The following is a 24,117-nucleotide window of genomic DNA, read 5'->3' as shown; positions in this document are numbered from 1 at the left end:
GAGTGAGAATAAATGTAAGTAAGAGTGAGTGTGCTAGACTGAGAATGTGTGTATGAGAGTGAGTGCATGTGAAAGTGAATGTGAGTTTGTTATTGTGTGTGAAAGTCTGTGTAATGTATAACAGTGTGTGTGCTTGAGAGTTGGAGGGACAGTTTGATGTGAGAATTTGTTTATGGACGTGAGTGTGCTGCTCATCCAGGAATACTTTAGGCAATTATTGGCACATGTGCAAGGGACTATTGATATATGTGTGATGGTGTTACCCATGTTAATTTCAGTCCCAGCCATACTGGAGGTCACTCTTCGAAAATTAGGGCACCCATGATTAAATGCTGGTGTTGACGAACTGGAGGTAATTCTTGGCATATGAAACAAATGGTATGGGGGTTCACTCATGGTAAAAAGCTGGTCTTTATTTACCGCATATAATTCTCGACTAATGAGGCACCATTGATATATAGAAGCATTCATGGCAAAGTGCTGGCTTATTGTATGTAATTCTTGAGATAAACGGGCACCATGGAATACTGGAGCTCAAGCTTGCCACATAGCATGAACTCATGGTAAATGTTGGAAACACTGGGGCAGATTTACAAGAAAGTGACTCAGTGCATTCTGCAAGCCATTTGGCTGCACCACACTGAGTCACTTTCAGAGCACAGGAATGTGACATATTTACAATGATACATCATATTAATGTGCTCTCCCCTGAGCTGGCGCACAAACAGCTGCCATGTGCCAGCGCAGGCACCCTTGCACCATGGGAGATTGTTTTTGTGAAGGAAGGGGCACCTTCCTGCACGAAAGCAATCACTACAGGCATTTTCCTCTTTTAATGTGTGCTGTAGAATGTAGCACACATTTAAAGCAAGCCGGGCTGAAGACGGCTGTAATGCCAGAAACCGGTCCTCGAAAGCTTGTTTCCGGTCCAGGGAAGACATGGCTTGGCAGTTCGGGCTGGACTGTTCCCATGAGGCACAGGGTCAGACTGATTTGCATATAGCCATGTCTGAACTGGGGTGGCAGAGTGGGCTAAAGAACTGTGATGGATTAAACCCAGATCTTTTGACTGGGTGTGAGTGTTTGATTGATTCAGATGCTCCGTCCATCACCACCCCCTTTTGTACCGCTTTTGTCCGCCATAAGTGTGGCAGGGTATGCTCAGACGTGAGTCCCTTGCTCACTTTGCCACTGGATTCGAGCAAGCCGGGCTGAAGACGACTGGAATGCCAGAAACTGGTCCTCGGAAGCTTGTTTCCGGTCCAGGGAAGACATGGCTTGGCAGTTCGGGCTGGACTGTTCCCATGAGGCACAGGGTCAGACTGATTTGCATATAGCCATGTCTGAACTGGGGTGGCAGAGTGGGCTAAAGAACGGTGATGGATTAAACCAAGATCTTTTGACTGGGTGTGAGTGTTTGATTGGTTCAGATGCTCCGTCCATCACCACCCCCTTTTGTACCGCTTTTGGCCTCCATAAGTGTGGCAGGGTATGCTCAGACGTGAGTCCCTTGCTCACTTTGCCACTGGATTCAAGCAAGCCGGGCTGAAGACGGCTGGAATGCCAGAAACCGGTCCTCGGAAGCTTGTTTCCGGTCCAGGGAAGACATGGCTTGGCAGTTCGGGCTGGACTGTTCCCATGAGGCACAGGGTCAGACTGATTTGCATATAGCCATGTCTGAACTGGGGTGGCAGAGTGGGCTAAAGAACGTGATGGATTAAACCCAGATCTTTTGACTGGGTGTGAGTGTTTGATTGATTCAGATGCTCCGTCCATCACCACCCCCTTTTGTCTCATTGAGGCAGATGGTATGGGTAGCTTTCTTTAGAGGCAAGGCTTGGCGTAGACAGGCACACCCTTGTCAGAGTGGTCCCGTTACTGGGGAATCCTTGGCTTTGGGGCTACCTTTTGGGGTGCTTTGATGTTATTAGCCCACTGTAAGAGCTAGCGATCTGGAGGTTGAAAATGCAATCAAGAGAACGATTGTAGTGGAGAAAAGACTAGTTTTATACATAAACGGAAGATGCTTATACATTGCGGCTGTTAAAGACCATCAGGCCAATCTAAAATGCCATGTCCAGTTACCCACGATTTCATCAGTTATCGTTTTGACTTCATAAGACAAATGTGTTTTTAATGTTGATGTTGAGAATACTGTTTCTTCTGTTGACAATGTAGGGCACACTTAATGATTTCTATATTCATTTTAAATTTTAACATGAAATTGTAAAATCTCTTCTGCTAAACAGGGTCATATGGATATACATTGCTGTTGGAGAATGGGTGTATCCTCTCCTTGGTCTGCTTAGTCCACTTGGTTTTCTAGCCTTTATCTCCACCAGTCTGGTCTTAGTTGCTTTCATCTATATTATTGGTGATATTCTGAACAGCCTGAAATGGGGTAAGTTAATTTTCCAAAGTTGACTTAAATATTATAAAATGTGATGTATTAAAGCATTGAACATTTTTCTGAAGTGTCAAAGAAATTCAAGGTTTCATGTAAGATGTCAGCAAACCTAAATAACGCAATAGACTAATAAATACAATTTGACTTAGTTGTTTTTGAGGGCTTTACCTGATCTTAAAATCGAATCTAGGAACATTTTGAATGTATTATTTGGTATTTGGAAAACAATTGCAGATAATGTAATGTCAATGTTAAAAGTAATGCATAGCATTTGAAGTGTTCTTAACAATTGAATTTAGGTAACCAAATCCCTGATTTTGCAATGTTAAAAAACAAAAGTGCAGCACAGATGTTGGAATTCATGGAAATCACTTGAAAGTCTGTAAAAACCTTAAGTTGTAGTTAAGATTTATATCTAAGCCACAAAATCTGGGAATTGTAAAAATATTCCAAAGTAGACTGCTTGAAGGTACTGTTGCAGTCTCAGAGTGACAGTGGTTCTCATAGTTTATCCAGAGACAATTGCCAATTCCTGGATTCATCGTTGATACATTAACCCCTTTGCTCATGCAGGTGAGATAATGTAAATGAAGGGGCATGGATGGCCAACGAAGGGAGAGAAGAGACAAAGTCGGGTTGGTGTTAGTGCCCTTGCTCTTGTTTAGGCTGTGGATGGCACATTTCATCAAATTCTTCTTCTTAATCACATGTATATTGTTAGAAATAGGATTCCTAGTTGGCTGAGGTATGCACCCAGGCCAGGCATTAAACAACCACTCTAGTCAGGCTAAGCTAGATACACACCAAAAGATAACCTGTGCTCACCTTCTGGTAGCTTGGCACGGAGCAGTCAGACTTATCTAATGAGGCTATGCGTAAGGAATTTTTGTAACACACCCACAAACACAGTAAAACACCAAATACATCACAAAAAGACTCCACTCAGGATTAGCATAATAGAGAATATTTTTCTGAGCAAAATGAGAACAAAATGGCAAAAGTCCAATTAGTAGAAGTCAAGATATTAATTTTTAAAGATTTTGGGCCAGATTTAGGTAATCCCAGATTACTGATTCTTAAATACCGAATTATACCGATTCGGTATTTAAGAACTGCCAATCGAGATGTAGGTAATTTTACCGATTTAATTACCGAATCGGTATGATTCGGTAATTACAGAATCTGTATTTACCGATTCGGTAATTGCCATTTATTCCTATGGGCCTGGAGGCCCATAGGAAAGAATATCAATTACCGAATCGGTAAATACCAATTCGGTAATTGGGGGAAACATTGAAGGGTGGCAGGGTGTCACTTTTACACCCTGTTGCACCCCTCAATTGTGCATGGGTGCACATGTTGCAGACATACATGCCCTTAGGGCATGTATGTCTGCAACATGGCACTGTTTCAAAAACAAAAGAAATGCTTTTTAAAGGGTTTTCATAATTTACCACCAACTTCTAGTTGGTGGTAAATTAAGAATTCTTAAACCCATGTAGCACTGATTACAGTGCTACCTACATGTCAAAATACAGATTCGGCAATTATACCGATTCGGTATTTTACCGATTCGGTAAAATTACAGAATCTGTATTTTAACATGCCCCTACATCCCAAACTCCAAATACCGGTCGGTAACGGCCGAAATCGGCCGTTACCGACCGGTATTTGCCTTCCTACATCTGGCCCTAAATGTCTAAATAGAAGTCACTAGAGGTCAAACGGTTACTTTAGGTTGCGAGGGACCATTGCAGATCCAAAGTTCAGGCTGACCGCGATGGAGGGCAAGCCCGCTACAGGACCAACGCAGAGCCTGCTGTGAAAGCACCTTGGATGGAGCACAGCATTGATACTGAGGGCACGCTGCTTCTTTCTTTTCCACGCAGTCCGGTTGCTTTGTCGTTGTCAAGCTTCGCTGAGGTGAAGGCAATGACCCTTAGGGTTATTTAGGGCCTACCTTAGGGGTGACCTATGTGTAATAAAAAGGGCTGTTTAAGGCTTGGCAAGTAGTTTTAAATGCTAAGTTGAAGTGGCAGTAAACTGCACAAACAGGCACTGTAGGGGCAGGCCGGAGACAGGTTTGAAAGGCTACTTATGTTTAATCTACAGCCCCTGGGTATATGGTATACCACTTTATAAGGCATTTACAAGTAAATCAAATAAGCCAAACAGGTGTAAACCAATTATACCATGTGCAAAGGAGACAACACATGCACTTTAGCACTGGTCAGCAGTGGGAAGTGCCCAGAGCCCTAAAGCCAACAAAAAGAAGGTCAGAAAAAGAGGAGGAGGAAGGCAACAATTAGGGGTGACCCTTCAAAGAGTGCCATTTTTCAATATATATCCTGAAAATTAGTAAGAGTAGTTATTCCTCTGCAAAATAAAACACCAGGCAATGAGATTTAGAAAAGGCCATGATTAGCCAGTCTAATGGTTTAGAAACAAGAAATGTTCATCCTGATCCATCTTCGTGGCTGTTTAGAATGTTATGTTTTTTTAGTAGATGCTACTTTCAGCAGCAAATGGCCTCTTAGTGCTAACACAGGAGACAACACATTTTAGCACTGATCGAAAGTAGAAATGGCATGAAACAAGGTTTGAATATTAATAATGGCTGGTGGGCAACCTAGTCTCTAAATAGTTATAAGAAATTCTCCTGTTTTTAATGGACCTTTTATCTTGCGAGTGGGAATTTGCCAGCAACCAGAGTGATCACTCTGATGAATAAAGCCTATAGCACTTGGGGACTGATATTTATAGGGTGCCTATTGATCACATATTTCAGCTCTGTTGATAGCAAGTTAGTTTCTACAATATAAATTGTGAACATCACTGAGAAAAAAAAACAGTGATACATATGTGCTTAAAGACCAATTTTCTGTCCACCGGTAGCCTGTGAAGGCAATGAAAAGCTGGTGATGTGTGTCTTTTTGGACACAACTACAGTTTGAGCCTGCCTGTATCTTTCTGAAATCTTTGCAGCCTGGCCAGAAGACAGACAGTCTACCCCAATAAAGGAGGTTGACATAGTCAAGTGAGGTGATACAAGGGTCACAACAGATGTTATGCTTTGTAGGAAAGCCAGATACAAAATATTTTTTTTCCGCAGTAAGGTACAATGGGGCATATTTATAAAAGAAGTGACAGAGTGTGGCATTGGACTTGTTGGATTAACGACGTGCTCAGCCACTTCTGAAAGGCACGGCTGCACTATATTTACAAGAATACGGTGAAGCCCTGCATTTCTCCCAGCGTGTGTGCTCAATTTATCAGCCTATAACCAATGCAGGTACCGTTGCACCATACTGCAAGGGTGATGCGTTGAGGGGAAGGATTGTTTATAGGCAGGAAGATGTCCCTTCCTGCACATTAACAATCTGAAATGGTGTTTTGTAACTTCTATGTGTGCTGCTTCGTGCAGCACACATAGACGTTGCAAATCGTAGTTTTTGTTTTAATGATTAATTATGTGCAGGAAGGGAACCTTCCTGCACATAAACAATCAATGTCATTTTGTTGTTTCTATGTGTGCTGCACAACGCAACACACATAGAAGCAGCAAAAATGAGGAGAAATGATGCATTTCTCATCGTTTCGCAAGCATAATACCAGGACTTATCCTGGTCTCAATACCGCCCTGATCCCATCAGCGGTGGACGCTCCTCACACAGCTCCCTGCTCTACAGCACGCCTGGCTCCTTAGCGCTTCTACGCCTCCCGGTATCGTAGCGCTTCAAAACCAGAGGGGTCTCTGCTTGCCCAGATTGTAAACATCGCTAGATTGACTGCCTGGCTGAGCGAGTGATCCAAAGTGCGCGAGTGCTCCATAGTGCGCTTTAATAATTGTTTGCATAGCGCTGTTGTTACCATTGTGCTCGACTGTAGCGCTGCCACGTGTTTAGACATTGCTGTGTTGATACCCCAATCCAGGTTTTGTTTCACGTCCTGCGGCCATTTTGGTGTTATTATTGTGCCTCCCTGACCCAATCCCCGACCCGCTACCGCCTCCCAGCTGACCCGCCCTCCCACTGATACTATCGTCCGCCCTACTGCTCAGTGCGCTGTGACCGCCCTGATCCCATCAGCGGTGGACGCTCCTCACACAGCTCCCTGCTCTACAGCACGCCTGGCTCCTTAGCGCTTCTACGCCTCCCGGTATCGTAGCGCTTCAAAACCAGAGGGGTCTCTGCTTGCCCAGATTGTAAACATCGCTAGATTGACTGCCTGGCTGAGCGAGTGATCCAAAGTGCGCGAGTGCTCCATAGTGCGCTTTAATAATTGTTTGCATAGCGCTGTTGTTACCATTGTGCTCGACTGTAGCGCTGCCACGTGTTTAGACATTGCTGTGTTGATACCCCAATCCAGGTTTCGTTTCACGTCCTGTGGCCATTTTGGTGTTATTATTGTGCCTCCCTGACCCAATCCCCGACCCGCTACCGCCTCCCAGCTGACCCGCCCTCGCCCCTCCCCTCCCACATATGACAGATGCATTTCCGCGCAGCGTTCACGCGCAGCGTTCGCGCCCCATGCGCGCCGAAGGTGCGCCAAAGGTAAGCCCGTCTACGCCCGTCCGCGCCTGGACCGCATCCAGCGCCAGACCCCCTGGCCCCCGCGGCACCCAGCACACTAGACACACATACGATTCCGCTACTCTCCTCGCCCTCAACGCCGGACGCACACCACAATGCTGCGAAGCCACCCCAGGACGTACCCACGGCCCATTCGCCTGCCTCTCCTGCAAGTTCAACTGCTTCAGAACCCTCACCAAATCCACCTCCTCCATACACAGCTCCGATTCTAACCGCCTGAAGTGCATCCTGCTTAACACCCGCTCGGTCCACAAACACGCTACCGAACTCTGGGACCTACTCGACACTACGTCACCGGACATCGCCTTCCTTACAGAAACATGGATGAACACATCATCAGCACCCGACATCGCCATAGCCATACCGGACGCTTACAAGATTATCCGCAAAGACCGCCCCATCCAAACAGGAGGAGGCATCGCCATCATCCATAGGAACACCATCAAAATCACGACCAGCTCCGACGACAATCTTGCAACCGCCGAACATCTCCACTTCCAGATCCACACCGACCCCAGGACCACACTTAGAGGCACCCTCATCTACAGGCCTCCAGGACCCCGCACTCAATTCAGCGATGACATCTCCGACCTCGTCAGCCCACATGCCCTCGCCTCCGAGAACTACATTCTGTTGGGTGACCTCAACTTCCACCTTGAAAACAAACACGACTGCAACACCTCCACCCTTCTGGATAACCTGGCCAATCTCGGACTCAAACAACTTGTTGACACCCCCACTCATGTAGCCGGACACACGCTCGACCCTATCTTCACCTCCAGCAAGCACATCTCCTTCGATCGCACCACAGCTCTCCATTGGACGGACCACAGCTGTGTTCACTGCAGCTACAAAACCACCCTGAACCACAATCGCCCACAACCCATTCCTCTGAGAAACTGGAACAAAATCACCTCCGACCAACTCCTCTCATCACTCAACCAAAATCCTCCCACCCTCTCATTAGACCCTAACCAAGCGGCCAATGATCTCAAGCAATGGATCACCCACAGTGCGGACGAATTAGCACCCCTGAAAAAACATCAGATCAAATCAGCCAGCAAAAAGGCTTCATGGTTCAATGATGACCTCAAAAAATCCAAGAAACTATGCCGCACCCTGGAGAAAACTTGGAGAAAAAACACAACCATCGACAACATGGCCACCCTCAAAGCAGCCACCCGCAACCACCACCAACTGATTCGATCCGCCAAGAAATCAGCATTCAAGGATCGTCTCGACAACAACACCCACAACAGCAAGGAACTTTTCAACATCGTCAAAGAATTCACCAACCCCACCGCAGCATCTAACGACATCACCCCTTCCCAAATCCTCTGCGACGCGTTATCCTCCTTCTTCTACAACAAAATCGCCGACATCCACAACAGCTTCGAGAACACTCCCAACGACCAACCCTCCCCACACCCCTCAGATCCCACTCCGCCAACCAACTTCCTTAGCGCCTGGAACACAATAACCACTGAAGACACCATCCGCATAATGAACTCCATCCACTCTGGCTCGCCAACCGACCCCTGCCCCCACCACATCTTCAACAAAGCTGACTCCATCATCGCACCCCATCTTCGTGATGTCATCAACTGCTCGTTCAACTCTGCCACCTTTCCAGAAAGCTGGAAACACGCCGAACTCAGCGCCCTCTTGAAGAAACCCACAGCAGACCCCTCTGAACTTAAAAACTACCGACCCATATCCCTCCTTCCATTCCCCGCCAAAGTCATTGAAAAAGCCGTCAACAGCCAGCTCGCCGCCTTCCTTGAATCCAACAACTCCCTCGACCCATCTCAATCAGGGTTTCGAGCCAAACACAGCACCGAAACCGCCCTCATCGCAGCGACTGACGACATCCGAACACTACTTGACAACGGAGAAACCGTGGCCCTCATTCTACTCGACCTCCCTGCCGCTTTCGACACGGTCTGCCACAGCACCCTCATACAACGCCTCAGCAACATCGGCATACAAGGAAAAGCCTTGGACTGGATCATCTCGTTCCTCGCCGGGAGAACTCAAAGAGTCCGACTTCCCCCATTCAACTCAGAAGCCACAGAAGTCATATGCGGAGTACCACAAGGGTCATCACTCAGTCCCACCCTCTTCAATGTTTACATGAGCCCACTCGCATCCATCGCACGCCAACACAACCTCAACATCATCTCTTATGCCGACGACACCCAATTAATCCTATCCCTCACCAAAGACCCGAACACCGCCAAAACCAATCTTCACGAAGGCATGAAAGAAGTAGCCGAATGGATGAAACAGAGCCGCCTAAAACTCATTCAGACAAAACTGAAGTGCTCATCCTAGGATCCTCACCCTCTGCCTGGGACGACTCTTGGTGGCCCTCCGCTCTGGGCACAGCACCCACTCCCACAGACCACGCTCGTAACCTTGGCTTCATCCTAGACTCCTCTCTCTCGATGTACAAACAAGTTAATGCAGTCTCATCCTCCTGCTTCAACGTACTTCGCATCCTCAAAAAGATCTTCCGCTGGATCCCCCTCGAAACAAGAAAGACTGTGACCCACGCACTGGTCACGAGTCGGCTGGATTATGGTAACACTCTATACGCCGGAATCACAGCAAAATTACAGAAAAAACTCCAACGCATCCAAAGTGCATCAGCGAGACTCATATTAGACGTCCCTCGCCGAGACCACATCACCGGACACCTAAAAGACCTCCAATGGCTTCCCGTCAACAAAAGAATCACGTTCCGTCTTCTCACCCACGCACACAAGGCCCTCTACAACCTAGGACCCGAATGCCTCAACACTCGACTATCCTTCTACAAACCCACCCGCCAACTAAGATCGTCCAATCAAGCCCTCGCCACAGTCCCGCGCATCCGAAAATCCACCATGGGTGGCAGATCCTTCTCTTTCCTGGCCGCCAAGACCTGGAACTCACTCCCCTCTCACCTCCGCCTTACTCAAAACCACATCTCATTCAGAAAAGAACTTAAAACTTGGCTATTCGACAAATAATGAACCCCTCCCCAAGCGCCTTGAGACCCTCTGGGTGAGTAGTGCGCTATATAAATGCTTGAACTTGAACTTGAATTTTGGTGCTGCCCCATATTTATGTCACGTTTGTAAATATGGGGCAGCGTCAAAATCAATGTCTGTGTTCCGGTGGAACACCCACCACAACACCCATTGCCCACTCCTTTTACACTGAGTATAGTGTGAAAGCGTGACTTATTTACAAGGCATCGTTAAGCCAGATTAGGTGGCTTAACGCTGCCTTGTAAATATGACAAAGCCGATATCGCCTCAGGAACGTCACTAAACGTGTCATTCCTGTGGTGATAGGGGCTTGTAAATATGTCCCAAAGTATTTTCAATATCCCTATGAAGTCTTGGAATGAAGGGCCACATGCATCAAAGGTAAGAATTGCGAGTCCTTATTAGTGATTATTTAGAAATCCCTTTTGAGGAGTCGCATTTACCTATGCATGTAGGTTTCATAACAGAAATTACGATTCCTACATATTCCTTAATAGTGAATCGCAAGTTGCGATTCGCCATTAAGGAATGGCTTCCCATTCATTCCTATGGGCCTCGAGGCCCATAGGAATGAATGGGATTGCATTCGCAATTTGCGAGTACCAAATAGGTACTCGCAAATTGAGCATGCAATTTCAAGGGTGCAAGGGGGCCAAAAGTCCACCCTGATGCACCCCCCACAAAGTAAGTATTCACATGTGGTGTACACACATGCCCTAGGGGCATATGTAAGCACCACAATGCACTTTGAAAAATGCCTTTTTTTGCACTTTTCAAAGGAATTGCAAATTACCATCAACTTGAAGTTGATGGTAATTTGCGATTCCAAATTGCAAAAACACAATTTGAGAATGCATAATGCATTCGCAAAATAGGGAATCGCAACACTTGTGATTGCCTATTTTGCAAATTGCTTTTGGGTTGATGCATCCCAAATGGCAAAATACCAGTCGCAAAGGGGCCGATTCTGCGAATCAGCCCTTTGGCGACCCGTATTTTGCTTGATGCATGTGGCCCAAAGTGTCATAACTACATTACTTAAGGTTCATTAGATGCTATTATGAGGATTTCTAGGCCTTTGACTCAGATTACCCAATGAAGAAATGTAGTTTTTTTTTTTACGTTTGAGGCAGAACTAATGCAAGCCTGACTCTATGCTGTGTTGTGCTCTGTGCCCAGCAATGTAATACGTCTGATACAGGCTAATATTTGAGGTATTACAGCTGACCTCCAGCTTGACATCAAAACAGAATGCCCATTCAAATTTCCATTAGCCTGTGTGTTTCCATTTGTGGGCCGGAGATGGCAAGAGCCTGCTTAACAATACATCCTCTGTAACAACAACTATCGTCTGAATTTTACAATGTGTTTTTTCATTAAGGTCGTACTATCGTAAAGGACCTCCTTACATATATTATTTCTTAGTAGTTGCTTTAAGCCCCTTGATGATTAAAAACACTGCCTATTTCACATCAAAGGTTGATCCTTACTGATTCGCACCTCTGCAGGTCTAAGCACCATTGAAGGTGAACTTTTTATTTCTGCAGTTTTATATAGCACACACTCCACCCAAAGCATTGGAGTGCTTTACATGAGCACCATTTACATTACACAAGGTCACATTAATTTTGTTTAGCCCCTGTGAGATTAAGTTATTTGCCCAGAAGCATAGGATGGTGGGCTGATGCTGAAACTTAATCCTGGTTCCCCAGTTCCAAAGTCGGTAGTTCTGGGTGTAATACCACATCCTATTATCTTTCTTATAAAAGCCTCTGTTCACTAAAAGTTTTTGAATGAATAACCCCAGGCATTATCTAAAGGACATAGCCGCTCTAGTATAATCCACTTTCAGTGGCTTCCTGGTCTAGACCCCCCCCCCCCCGATTAGGAAAATGAATAATGTAGTTATGTTAGACAAGGGATGGAAGAGAAGAGAAAACAAGCACAAAAGAGCCTCCAGATGTTGTTTCTATCAAAGCTCTCTATGCTAGAAAGGTTTACAATGCTTTCCCTCTCTAATAACATTCTAGCAAGTATACCACATGTTGCGAATCCTAGGTATTACCCCTGGTATGCATGGGTTGGATTTCTAGCCCACAAGTGTAAGGACTTAGCTCAGTGCACCCCTTGAACCACAGCTCCATACGCCTACTGAGTATTCCTGCAAGAGTGGTGTTTTCTAGGTTATTAAAAGTCCCTGAAAAGGTTCAAGGAAACAGTGTTAATCCAAACAATTTTTCATTAATGATTTATACACTCATGGATCACTAGAAAGCAGCTATACATTTTTACATATTTATTTTAAAATAGTTATTTTACAATTCCTGAATCTAGTGCAGACAATCTTGTACGGTAACAGCACTGAAAATAGAAATTAGAAGCATCTAAGCACATCACAAGCAGTGAAAACAATAGGGAACATTGTAACCTCCTTATCAGAATGTGTAGCCCTAACAGGCGCTAAGCTAGTTCTAGCAGAACCAATAAATAATATGTTTATTTCATGAGTTTCAAGTATGGTGCCCACACCTGAGGCAATAGGTTTGTTGTCTCTTTGGAATAGCTTGGCAACTATTTCGAGGGCAAAGACATTGGGCCTGATTCAAAAAGGTAAACTTAGATCTGAAGTCTCAGTTTAGACCTGTTGTCTAAGGGCCCAATTCACAAAGGCTAAAAGGTAGACTTAGACCTGAGATTTAAGTTTAGACCTTTGGTCTAAGTTAAGACCTGAAGTCTAAGGGCCCAATTCACAAAGGTAAACTTAGATCTAAAGTTTAAAGCCTCCAGGTCTAAGTTTACCATTGTGAATTGTGTCCTTAGACAAAGGCCTAAACTTAGATTTCAGGTCTTTGTGAAGTTTCACTCTCAAGCAAAAATCTATTCTTGTGGTTTATATAGGGTATTGACAACTGATTCTTACTTATGTTTTCAGAAACAAATGCTGATTTTAAGACATGACATGTAACCTGACTTTACTAGTGGGATGCAAAATTCATCACTTATGTAAAACGCCCCTCAGCATTTGTTTCATCTTTATCTAATGCTTACTTTAAATTAGTGGCAAATCTAGAATACCTTGGCATGAGAGTAATAAATGGAAGAACCCAACAGAACACACCTCCGAACTTCACATATTATGGTGTGAAGGCACTGTGCATTATAGATTATACAATACTTAGTTTACTGCTGCTCGCTCTAGTAAAAGAGTTTTCCATTAAATACACCATCAAAAGTGATAATTCATACCAGCATCTTGAATTATTCATCTCCACACCTAGGCTCTTGACAGCCCCTCCAGAGGGAGGACAAATATCAACAACCAAACTAAAGCCACAAGATGGTCGAGTAATACTATCCCTGAAATAGCCAACAAAGAAAAGGAACTGATAATAAAACATTATGCCATGGAGGGATCCCAGATAGCCCCCTGGGTAACCTTTTTAACAAACCTGCTAAATGGCGACCCTACAATAAACTACTCCACAAGACCACAGCAGATGCAGCTTAAATGTTTGGGGGAAAAGCCTGGAGTACAAGGAAAGAATCAAGAGGCCTAATTAGATCCATAGGGGTACAGCTGTGTCTAAAAGCACCTGGGAAAAAATCAAAAACCTCAAGAAACAGTACAAAATCGAAATCTGGCAGAAAAAAGAAATGAAAACAGACAACTTTTGGCCCAAACTCCTTTTTAATGCTAACCATTCAAATGCCAGAGTTCTTTGGGAACAAGTAAATGACCTTACAAGACCATCAAAAATAATTAATGCTGTCTGTGTTACAGGGTCAGTATGGATACGCTACTTAACAAACACCTTTGGGAAAGTGGACTATAAAAGGGACGATGTTCCAAAAAACCCTAAACACCTACCAGCAAAGGATGACAATTTAACAACATACTTACTTACAAGAAGGCCAAGTACCAATACTATCCTTCTAAATTCAAATGGTGACACTGAACAGGCCAAACCATCATACATTTTTACAAAGACATCAGAAAAACCACATTATGTCCAGAAAGTCGCAAACTAAATTACAGAAAATTCTCCAACACAATACACAAAAGACGAAGTTTCCAAACTAATAAGATCAGGCCGAATGGAAGGTGCCCCGGGTCCAGACAGTTTCCCTAAGGCGATTTTCAAATCGGACCATGACTTGTGGGCTTCCCCGTTGTCTCGTTTATACAATGAAGTGAGTAGCTCAGGCATACTTCCATAAAGCTGGAGAGGCTCTATAATTAATCCTATATATAAAGGAGGGGACCGGACAGATCCAGTCAACTGCAGAATAATTGCTTTAATTCACTCGGAAGCAAAATATTACACCTCATTAGTTCTTAGAGACCTGATAGACTGGTCAGATAATAACAACATAATCCCTATTAAACAGTCTAGATTTCGCAGGGGCTCTGGCACAATCACCAACATTCTAGCACTAGGTTTAATAGCAGACAAGACCATACAACAGCAGAAAAATCTACATCTATGATTCATAGATTTCAAAGTGGCATTCAACAGAGGAATGTTATGGAACAAATTAAGGCAGTGGGGCCTCCCAGGCCCAATCCTGCGAGCCATAATACAGCTGTACACAAATACGTGGATGCAAGTTAAAGTAGCAGACAGCACCAGACTTACGAGGAAGATACATACCGAAACTGGACTGAAACAAGGTTGTGTTTTAGCCCCTCACTTGTTTAATCTTTTCATGGCTGATCTCTCGCCAATCTTAGACCAGGCAAAATTGCACACACCACACCTAAGTCCATTGCGACTAATACATTTATCTTATGCAGACGATATAGTTCTGCTAAGTCACACAAGAGGAGGTCTACGAAGAGGGATTAATGATGTGGAACATTTCACCAAGGAAAACTTATTAGAAATAAACATAGCAAAAACAAAAGTCATGATCGTAAGCCATCGATTCCAGGCACAACAACCATGTAAGCTTAGTAACATGAACCTGGAGGTAGTCAGAAATTACAAATACCTCGGCTTACATATAGACAACCAATTTAACTTCGAAATACGCAACAATAATTTACCGTACAAAGGAAATGGGTTGATATATGCCTTCTGCACCATAGCAAAAAGTTTAAGTTGTCCATCGTTCGAACCATTATTAGCGGCCATCAAAGCGAAACTCCTGCAGACTCCAGGCTGTGTGAGTGAAGTCCAACACAGCAAAGATGCAGCAACCCTTGAGAGACTGCAAATAAAGACATATAAAACAGTATTTGGACTACTTCTGAACTCCTCTCCACAGCACAGATCTGCCTGAGATTTGGGCTACTGCAGCAACATCTAGGCAGAAGGTATGCGGCAATAAAACTACGGTACAAAATCTTGTCAAACTGTGAGAATCCACTTAATACTGCTATCTGGAAGGCACAGGAAGATGATCCTCGATCAGCCTTCAAAAAGTACCTGCGGTTATCAATAAACTCAATGAATGTGACAGATCTTTGACAACTGAACTTACCGTACTCGACATTTCAACAAAAACTGAATAAAGTAGAAAAAGGCACTAGCTAATGGAAGATACAATCATATTTAGCAAGTGCTCCCATGCATGGATGGTACTGCAATCCTATTCGATTTTACAACCCGCAGCATATTTGAGTATAACATACTCTCTATATTTAAAAAAAAAGCTGCTAGCAATACGTCTTGGGTCAGTACCAACTAATGCTGATCAAGGAGCCTGGAAATACAATGGTTCAAAAGGGGGTGGTGATGGACAGAGTATCTGAATTAAGCAGAACACTCCTACCCAGTCAAAAGATCAGGGCTTGATCCATCACCATTTTTTAGCTCACTGCACCATCCCAGTTCAGAACCCGGCTACATGCAAATTAGTCTGACCCTGGCCCAGTGCATCATGGGAACAGGGCAGACCAAACTACCAAGCCAATTCTTTACTGGAAAGGAAACAAGCTTCCGGGGACCGGTTTCTGGCATTACAGCCGTCTTCGGCCCGGCTTGCTTGAATCCTGATGGTGCAGTGAGCAAGGGACTCACATCTGAGCATACCCTTACACACTTGTGGTGGCCAAAACGATTCAAAAGGGGGTGGTGATGGACAGAGTATCTGAATTAAGCAGAACACTCCTACCCAGTCAAAAGATCAGGGCTTGATCCATCACCATTTTTTAGCTCACTGCACCATCCCAGTTCAGAACCCGGCTACATGCAAATTAGTCTGACCCTGGCCCAGTGCATCATGGGAACAGGGCAGACCAAACTACCAAGCCAATTCTTTACTGGAAAGGAAACAAGCTTCCGGGGACCGGTTTCTGGCATTACAGCCGTATTCGGCCCAGCTTGCTTGAATCCTGATGGTGCAGTGAGCAAGGGACTCACATCTGAGCATACCCTTCCACCCTTGTGGTGGCCAAAACGATTCAAAAGGGGGTGGTGATGGACAGAGTATCTGAATTAAGCAGAACACTCCTACCCAGTCAAAAGATCAGGGCTTGATCCATCACCGTTTTTTAGCTCACTGCACCATTTCAGTTCAGAACCCGGCTACATGCAAATTAGTCTGACCCTGGCCCAGTGCATCATGGGAACAGGGCAGACCAAACTACCAAGCCAATTCTTTACTGGAAAGGAAACAAGCTTCCGGGGACCGGTTTCTGGCATTACAGCCGTCTTCGGCCCGGCTTGCTTGAATCCTGATGGTGCAGTGAGCAAGGGACTCACATCTGAGCATACCCTTCCACACTTGTGGTGGCCAAAACGATTCAAAAGGGGGTGGTGATGGACAGAGTATCTGAATTAAGCAGAACACTCCTACCCAGTCAAAAGATCAGGGCTTGATCCATCACCGTTTTTTAGTTCACTGCACCATCCCAGTTCAGAACGCGGCTACATGCAAATTAGTCTGACCCTGGCCCAGTGCATCATGGGAACAGGGCAGACCATACTACCAAGCCAATTCTTTACTGGAAAGGAAACAAGCTTCCGAGGACCGGTTTCTGGCATTACAGCCGTCTTCGGCCCGGCTTGCTTGAATCCTGATGGTGCAGTGAGCAAGGGACTCACATCTGAGCATACCCTTCCACACTTGTGGTGGCCAAAACGAATCAAAAGGGGGTGGTGATGGACAGAGTATCTGAATTAAGCAGAACACTCCTACCCAGTCAAAAGATCAGGGCTTGATCCATCACCACCCCCCTTTTTGAAATATTTTGGCCACCACAAGTGTGGAAGGGTATGCTCAGACATGAGTCCCTTGCTCACTGCACCATCAGGATTCAAGCAAGCCGGGCCAAAGACGGCTGTAATGCCAGAAACCGGTCCCCGGAAGCTTGTTGTCTTTCCAGTGAAGAATTGGCTTGGTAGTTTGGTCTGCCCTGTTCCCATGATGCACTGGGCCAGGGACAGACTAATTTGCATATAGCCAGGTTCTGAACTGGGATGGTGTAGTGAGCTAAAAAACGGTGATGGATCAAGCCCTGATCTGTTGACTGGGTAGGAGTGTTCTGATTAACTCAGATACTCTGTCCATCACCACCCCCTTTTTGAAATATTTTGGCCACCACAAGTGTGGAAGGGTATGCTCAGACATGAGTCCCTTGCTCACTGCACCATCAGGATTCAAGCAAGCCGGGCCGAAGACGGCTGTAATGCCAGAAACCGGTCCCCGGAAGCTTGTTTCCTTTCCAGTGAAGAATTGGCTTGGTAGTTTGGTCTGCCCTGTTCCCATGATGCACTGGGCCAGGGACAGACTAATTTGCATATAGCCAGGTTCTGAACTGGGATGGTGCAGTGAGCTAAACAACGGTGATGGATCAAGCCCTGATCTGTTGACTGGGTAGGAGTGTTCTGATTAACTCAGATACTCTGTCCATCATCACCCCCCTTTTTGGAAATACAATGGGACACCTTCTTGCACCCTATGTGGTGCAACAAAGCAGGACTTTAATCTGCATATGTCCCGTTTTACAATCAAAATTACTTTTATTGCTAAAAAAACTTTTTAATGCTAGGGGCATTCGCACCTGCAGATTTGCCATACTAAAGTGTCTTGAGCTGAACGATCCGTAACTTAAGTGCAACTTGGTAAAATGTTTACTCCTATATGAGAAACTAATCTGAACAAGGCTCTCGACAAGGACAATAGCACTTTATGTGCCAAAAAAATAAAAACCTCTTTGACACATTTGTTCAAATAGTGTCTTCTCTATCTGTAAACGTACTATTGCTTACCCTCAGCTTTTAATATGTACATTATATGTGTGACAATGTTTTCAAATATTGTCTCTCTCATCTGCAATTATACTACTGGGGACCACAGTTTTTGACATGTATATTATATTTGTGATAACATGCCTGGTTTTATTGAAATATTGTTATGGTTTTAATTAACTTGATCAATAAAGAGTCATTCAATTCATACTTTAAATGTCTACTTCTAAAATTTAAGATGTAGATATCAAGATGTATTAGACTAGTTGGTGACTGATGGTGCAACGCTTCAGGCTAAAGGGTGTTTAGACATGATTACCACTTTCACAAGTTCTGCGAAAGATGACAAAAATGCTTACTGTGAACTATAGTGCTGACAGACTTACAAAAATGGAAACTGTAGCTAAAATGGAATCTGACCTGCATACATTTAAGGGTCTCAAACCTTCAACTAAAATAAAAACAAAGAAGCCTGAAAGCAAATGATTAAAATAAATAAATGTATAAAATTATGAAGAGGAGCGGGTGTATAGTTTATGGTATCCCTGGAATTACTTTGAAACTAAACAATCACTGAATGTTTTTTGCATTAGTTTGATTATCATAACTTCATGGCAAATTTACAGACCAGAAGAACAAGCTAGAAATGTGCATCTAATGGAATCACAGTTCATCGTTTGTCGCATGTACAGTAATACATTGTCATACTGAAATGAAAGGGGTCATTGCATTAGAGGGCAGAGATCACAGCAACATGCTTTCAATTTTCTGGCAATATCAGTTGTGGCGAAGAAGGTTGTAAAGTTCTTCTCCTTACTAAGAAAATTACTTTGGGAAGCTGTCTCAAAATAACTCCTACCTGTGAAAATGAAACACACTTCTTTCTAGTTGTATATTGCAGGTGACCCAGCGCTCCTATAGAAAAACTGTCTCACCAACGCTACCCATCAATCATAATACTCACCATTAATCATAAAACACTCACAAGGCCCATTAACAGACGAGACAATATTTGGGCGACCGAATCATGTGACCTAATTAATAAACCTATACACTAACTATTTACAATTTTATATACAACTGCAGTTTATCTTTTCTTACCATGGTTTTATGCAGTTATCATATTAATTAAGTCACTTAGGCAAATGGATCAGCTGATGATAACTAGACCATGAATAAACAAGACCAGCTTGTCGTTTCAAAAATCTATTTATTAACTTTATTATTCAGGAAAAAGCATTTTATTAGGAAATCTTTATTTTATTAGCAAAATGTGAGCAGCATCAATTAAGGTAAATTAATTATTAAACTGACATGTTCAAAGCAAATCAGCATGTATGAGTCAAAGCAAAATACCAGTTTCCATTCCCTAAGTCTATTTCCCTGACTAAAACTCACTCCACTAAAAAGATAAAGTCATTAAAGCCTGTTATCCTTACGTGTGCCAAAAGTCCAACAGCACGACACGCCCATCAGGAATCGGAAAGTGAGAAGCGCCCTCCTGCCCATGGGGGCAATTTTTATACCTTTCTGCCTAGCTAATCTTACTAAAAGTATATTTTTCTCAGCCATCCAGTGTCCTCATTGGTTGACTGATGTCAGCTCATATGGTGTCATCACCTTTCTCCAAGCCTAGATCAGGCTTTTCTTAGAGTCCATTGTCTCTTATTCTCAAGTCACGCAGCTTCTTTAAAATGAAACATTTCGCAAATCACAAGCCGTGACTTCCTTGGCTTGGCAAACTTTGCCGCTTCCTGTCCTTGAATCAGTCCTTCCAAGAGCACGTATAATACAATTTTCATTTGAGTTAGCAAATACTTTTCAACGTGGTAAAAGTTTCCATGCAGGGCTCTTGCTCTCTCTGGACAGGCCTTGACAACGCCATCTTTTTCAATGTAATCTTTAGGCCTCACTCGAAAACTATTATTTAAACAAACATAAGACATCAATTAATTGGAGAATTGAGACCCATTCTGTTACCCACCCCCTTGCTAATTGTTAACCCATTAATTTATGTTACCTAGCTGAGTACACAAAGCTGCAATTTTATCTACCTTCTTCTTTTAGGCCGCAAGATTCTCCACAAACTTATGCCACATAAAGACAAAAAGACTTAACATAAGCACACAAATAAGCACATGCCATTAATTAAACAGCCGCATTTAATACTGACAAAGACAATAGACAAGATTAGTTTATTATTTTCAACGCACTTGCTTTTGCAACAAAGAGCACATAAGTTAGTCCCTCATGTTGTGTAAATGCATTTTGAAACTAAGTTGGTTAATAATTCATCACAAATCAGTTAATACGGTTATATTATTATGGAAGTTTAACTGTGCGAGCCAAAACAAAATATTATTCGGAATCTCGCTCCATCAACTCCCTCATCTGGTAATTTCAAAATCACCAAACTACACCCAAAATGTTCAGCTAAAATTTTAATACCCTTGAACATGTTTTGACAATCACAGTATTAGTGTTTCTAAACTTTCGATTCTGCTGTTTGTTTGTAACTCTCATATTGTGACCTACGAAACTCTTCTAATTCTATCTCTTTCTCCTGTTCTTTTCTGAGCTTATAAATCCTCTTATTTTCCCTAAGATACTTCTTTCTCTTGTGTAACATGCAACTAATTTTTAGCAGACATATCACAAAAACTATAACAAATAAAGGACATAGTATTTTGCCTAGAATTTAACTAGCAATCTCTTGGAACCAGTTTTTGATTGCTGCAAATCTTTTGCTCAAGCGCTCTGAAAAATCTTCATCTTCTAAAGGTACAATTTCTGAATGTAATTCTGTAATGTTCTTAATATACATCTCAATGTTTTGACTCTTATCTGGAATATATGTACAGCAATACTGGACATGCAAAATTCCACAAACTCCTCCCTCTTTTAAAAGAATGTCAAGAGCAAGACGGTTCTGCATAACCATCGATCTCATGGCAATAAGTTCAGTATCGACTAATTGGAATCCACTAGCAGTATCAGTAGACAATCTGTCAATAATTGTAGACATTTTTCTGATTTTAACTGCATTCAGGGTTATACCCACGAAAGGTATTACTGCACCAAAAATATCTCCCAAAATTTCTGAAAAACTTTCCCTTTTGAATCTACTCAGATGATTGCTAATTTCAAATGAACCTTTTACATTTCTATCTACATGAAAAATCTTTGGGAAAACTAAACCAACATAACAGGTCCCATACCAGTGGTCTGGGAGATTGTAGTAGGCTTTGTTTCCACACACAAAATAAATTCCAGGAAAAATTGGATCTTTACCACCTTTAAATCCCCAACCACCTAAGATTTGATATGTGTCTTCGCATTGCTAGCACCTACAAAATAATTATCGAATAGAGTATTATCTCTCCGAATACAAAGCTTGCCACTAACAGGTTTATCTATGTGAATAGCAACATTTTCAGTTCTACCATTTAGCTTTTCATCCTCAATTTGCCAAAACTTAGATTTTGTTTGTTTCAGCATTTCGTTACGCTTATAAATCGCTCTTCTCTCTTCAACTAAGTTTAAGAAAGATTTTTCTTCAGCTCTGAATTTACAAGTTAAATTGTTTCTAAAAGCATACTCATAAGTAAGTTCATTAGTTACAATGAAACATTCCCTCATCTGTTTAGCATGTTTATGTTTATTCAAGCTCTTCTCAACTTTTAAGTTAGCAAAAATGTCGTCATAATTTGAGTAATAATACTCCAAGCGACCTGTCTGATAAAACAGACTAGCTATAACACTACAAGTTATTCCATAAGTAAGGGGAAGCATATTGTAGGTAACCCCCTCAGAAGCAGAAGCAGGTAATTTTACACAAATGTAGCAATATTTAACATCCATTATTTTAACATATTCAGATAAAAGTCTTGAAAAAGTATTACTAGAAAAATCACCAACAGATCTATCTTGGTGGATCTCTGGTTTGTGCTCAATAACTCTGTTAGAGTTATCTACTACATTATTGTTATCTTGTTTAGCCACAGCTTTACTTGTCATATTATTCTTATACTCTTCCTTATCGATGCCAAACGGAAAAATGACAGCTAAAATTAACCAAACCAAAACTAATAAAATCACACATATAGAAGACATTTTGCAACATCTTTTTAGGATAGAACATCTTGAGTTATTGTTAACAGAAGGCATCTTTACTTTAAAACAAGAGCCTTACAAAAAAAAATCAAAAATCAAAACTTTTCTAAATATACACACCCCCCTGTTTTTAATTTTTTTTTAAAAGAAAACCCTACTTTCTAACAGCTTTTTTTCGACCTTGCGTCTTACATCAATGTGTTTTTCCAGCTAACACAATTTCTTCGACCTTGTGTCACCTAACACAATTTCTTCAGCCTTATGCCAAGTACAAATTTCAACTTTATATGAAAACAAAATCAATCATTATCACTTGTGTCATCTATAGCTTCCTGACTACTGCTATTCACCTCCACCACTGGTGGGATGATGATGTAAGTCCACTCAGGGGACTTGTACTTCTGATTAGGCTTCACTACTCTCTTTGCTCTACTGCTAATCACTTCTATTTTCTTTCCTGCTTGAATTTTCTTGTCTGTATCTCCTTTTTGACTTGATATTTCATTCACCTGCTCCTTTGATCTGTTTACTAATTTGAATTTCAGACCTTCTTTTTCAATTGGAAGTGGCCAATTATCTCCTTTTCTCGATATTTTCTTCTTTGGTTCAGATTGATTATACTCTGCTCTCCAAGCTCTTTTCCTTGAACCTTTCACTTTCGATTCATCATCACTTTCATCTGATTCAGTATCTGAGATTTCAATTCTAAATCTAGGTTCTTCTTTACTCAGCAGTTTCACTCTGTTAGGAACATCATCCTTATAGCTGGTATTCGTCTTCTTCTTCTTCTTCAATCACTTCCAACTTCCCAGTTTCAGAATTTTCGTTCCTGCTTTCAGAGCTTCCAACCTGCTTTTCAATACTCTCCTGATTTTGAATCACCACTTGATCAGACTCTTTTTCTGCTTCTTTTTCTAGAAGATCTTCATCATCTTCAGAGTCTTGAATCACAATTTCTTCAATTTCTTCATTCAACGCCTCATTCGCAATTGAATTTTCCAGATGTCGTCCTTCCTGTCGATCTTCAGAATCTGGATCTTTTTCACGTTCTTCTTCAGAATCTGATTCAGCTGTGGTGTCACCTTCGTCAGGATTTTCAGGTGGAGGTACACGAATGGTGTGACTTGCATGAATCCACCTCTTCAATCCTCTGCACTTTACTGCATTAGTTGTGACAAGTAGCACCTGTCTTGCCTTTTGCCACCTGGGAACTAAGAGGTTTCTTCTTCGATGAACTTTTGTTCTCACCCAGTCTCCTGGTAACAGATCATGAGCTTGTTCCTTTTCTTTCGTTAACACTTCAGTTCCCACCTAATGGAACACAGAAGTCACGACGTCAGAAAGGTTCTTGCAGTAATCCAAAATGCTCATAACCTTGCCAACTGGTACAAAAGCTTGTCTCATGACTCTGCCCATGAGTATTTCATGTGGGCTTAAACCTGTCTTTTTATCTGGAGTACTTCTCAAAGACATCAAAACAAGTGGAAGTGCGTCAATCCACTTCATTCCTGTAGCTAGACACATTTTAGCTATTCTATTTTTGATTGTGCCATTCACTTGCTCAACAACACCTGATGCTTCTGGTCTGTAAGCACAATGCAGCTTTTGCTTTATGTTCAGTGCTTCACAAACTAATTTTAACAATCTGTTTTCAAAATGTGTTCCACGATCAGTCTCGACCGTCACTGGAAAACCATACCTTGGTATGATTTCCCTTAAAAGCAATTTAGCCACAGTAACAGAATCATTGTGACGTGTTGGGAACGCTTCCACCC

General features: G+C 42.6%; 1 protein-coding gene across 1 annotated transcript in view; it reads left to right on the top strand.

Moving 5' to 3' along the window:
* ADTRP (androgen dependent TFPI regulating protein) overlaps nucleotides 1-24,117 on the top strand; it is a 497,819-nt gene that overhangs the window by 434,051 nt on the left and 39,651 nt on the right. The window contains exon 5 of the mRNA XM_078685788.1: nucleotides 2,250-2,401. Within this exon, the coding sequence (XP_078541914.1) occupies nucleotides 2,250-2,401 (152 nt within the window). The remainder of the gene's footprint in view (nucleotides 1-2,249; nucleotides 2,402-24,117) is intronic.

Source organism: Lissotriton helveticus, chromosome 4_1 (genome assembly GCF_964261635.1).
Source record: "Lissotriton helveticus chromosome 4_1, aLisHel1.1, whole genome shotgun sequence".
Classification (NCBI taxonomy): domain Eukaryota; kingdom Metazoa; phylum Chordata; class Amphibia; order Caudata; family Salamandridae; genus Lissotriton; species Lissotriton helveticus.
This window is presented reverse-complemented; position numbering and strand designations above follow the sequence as displayed.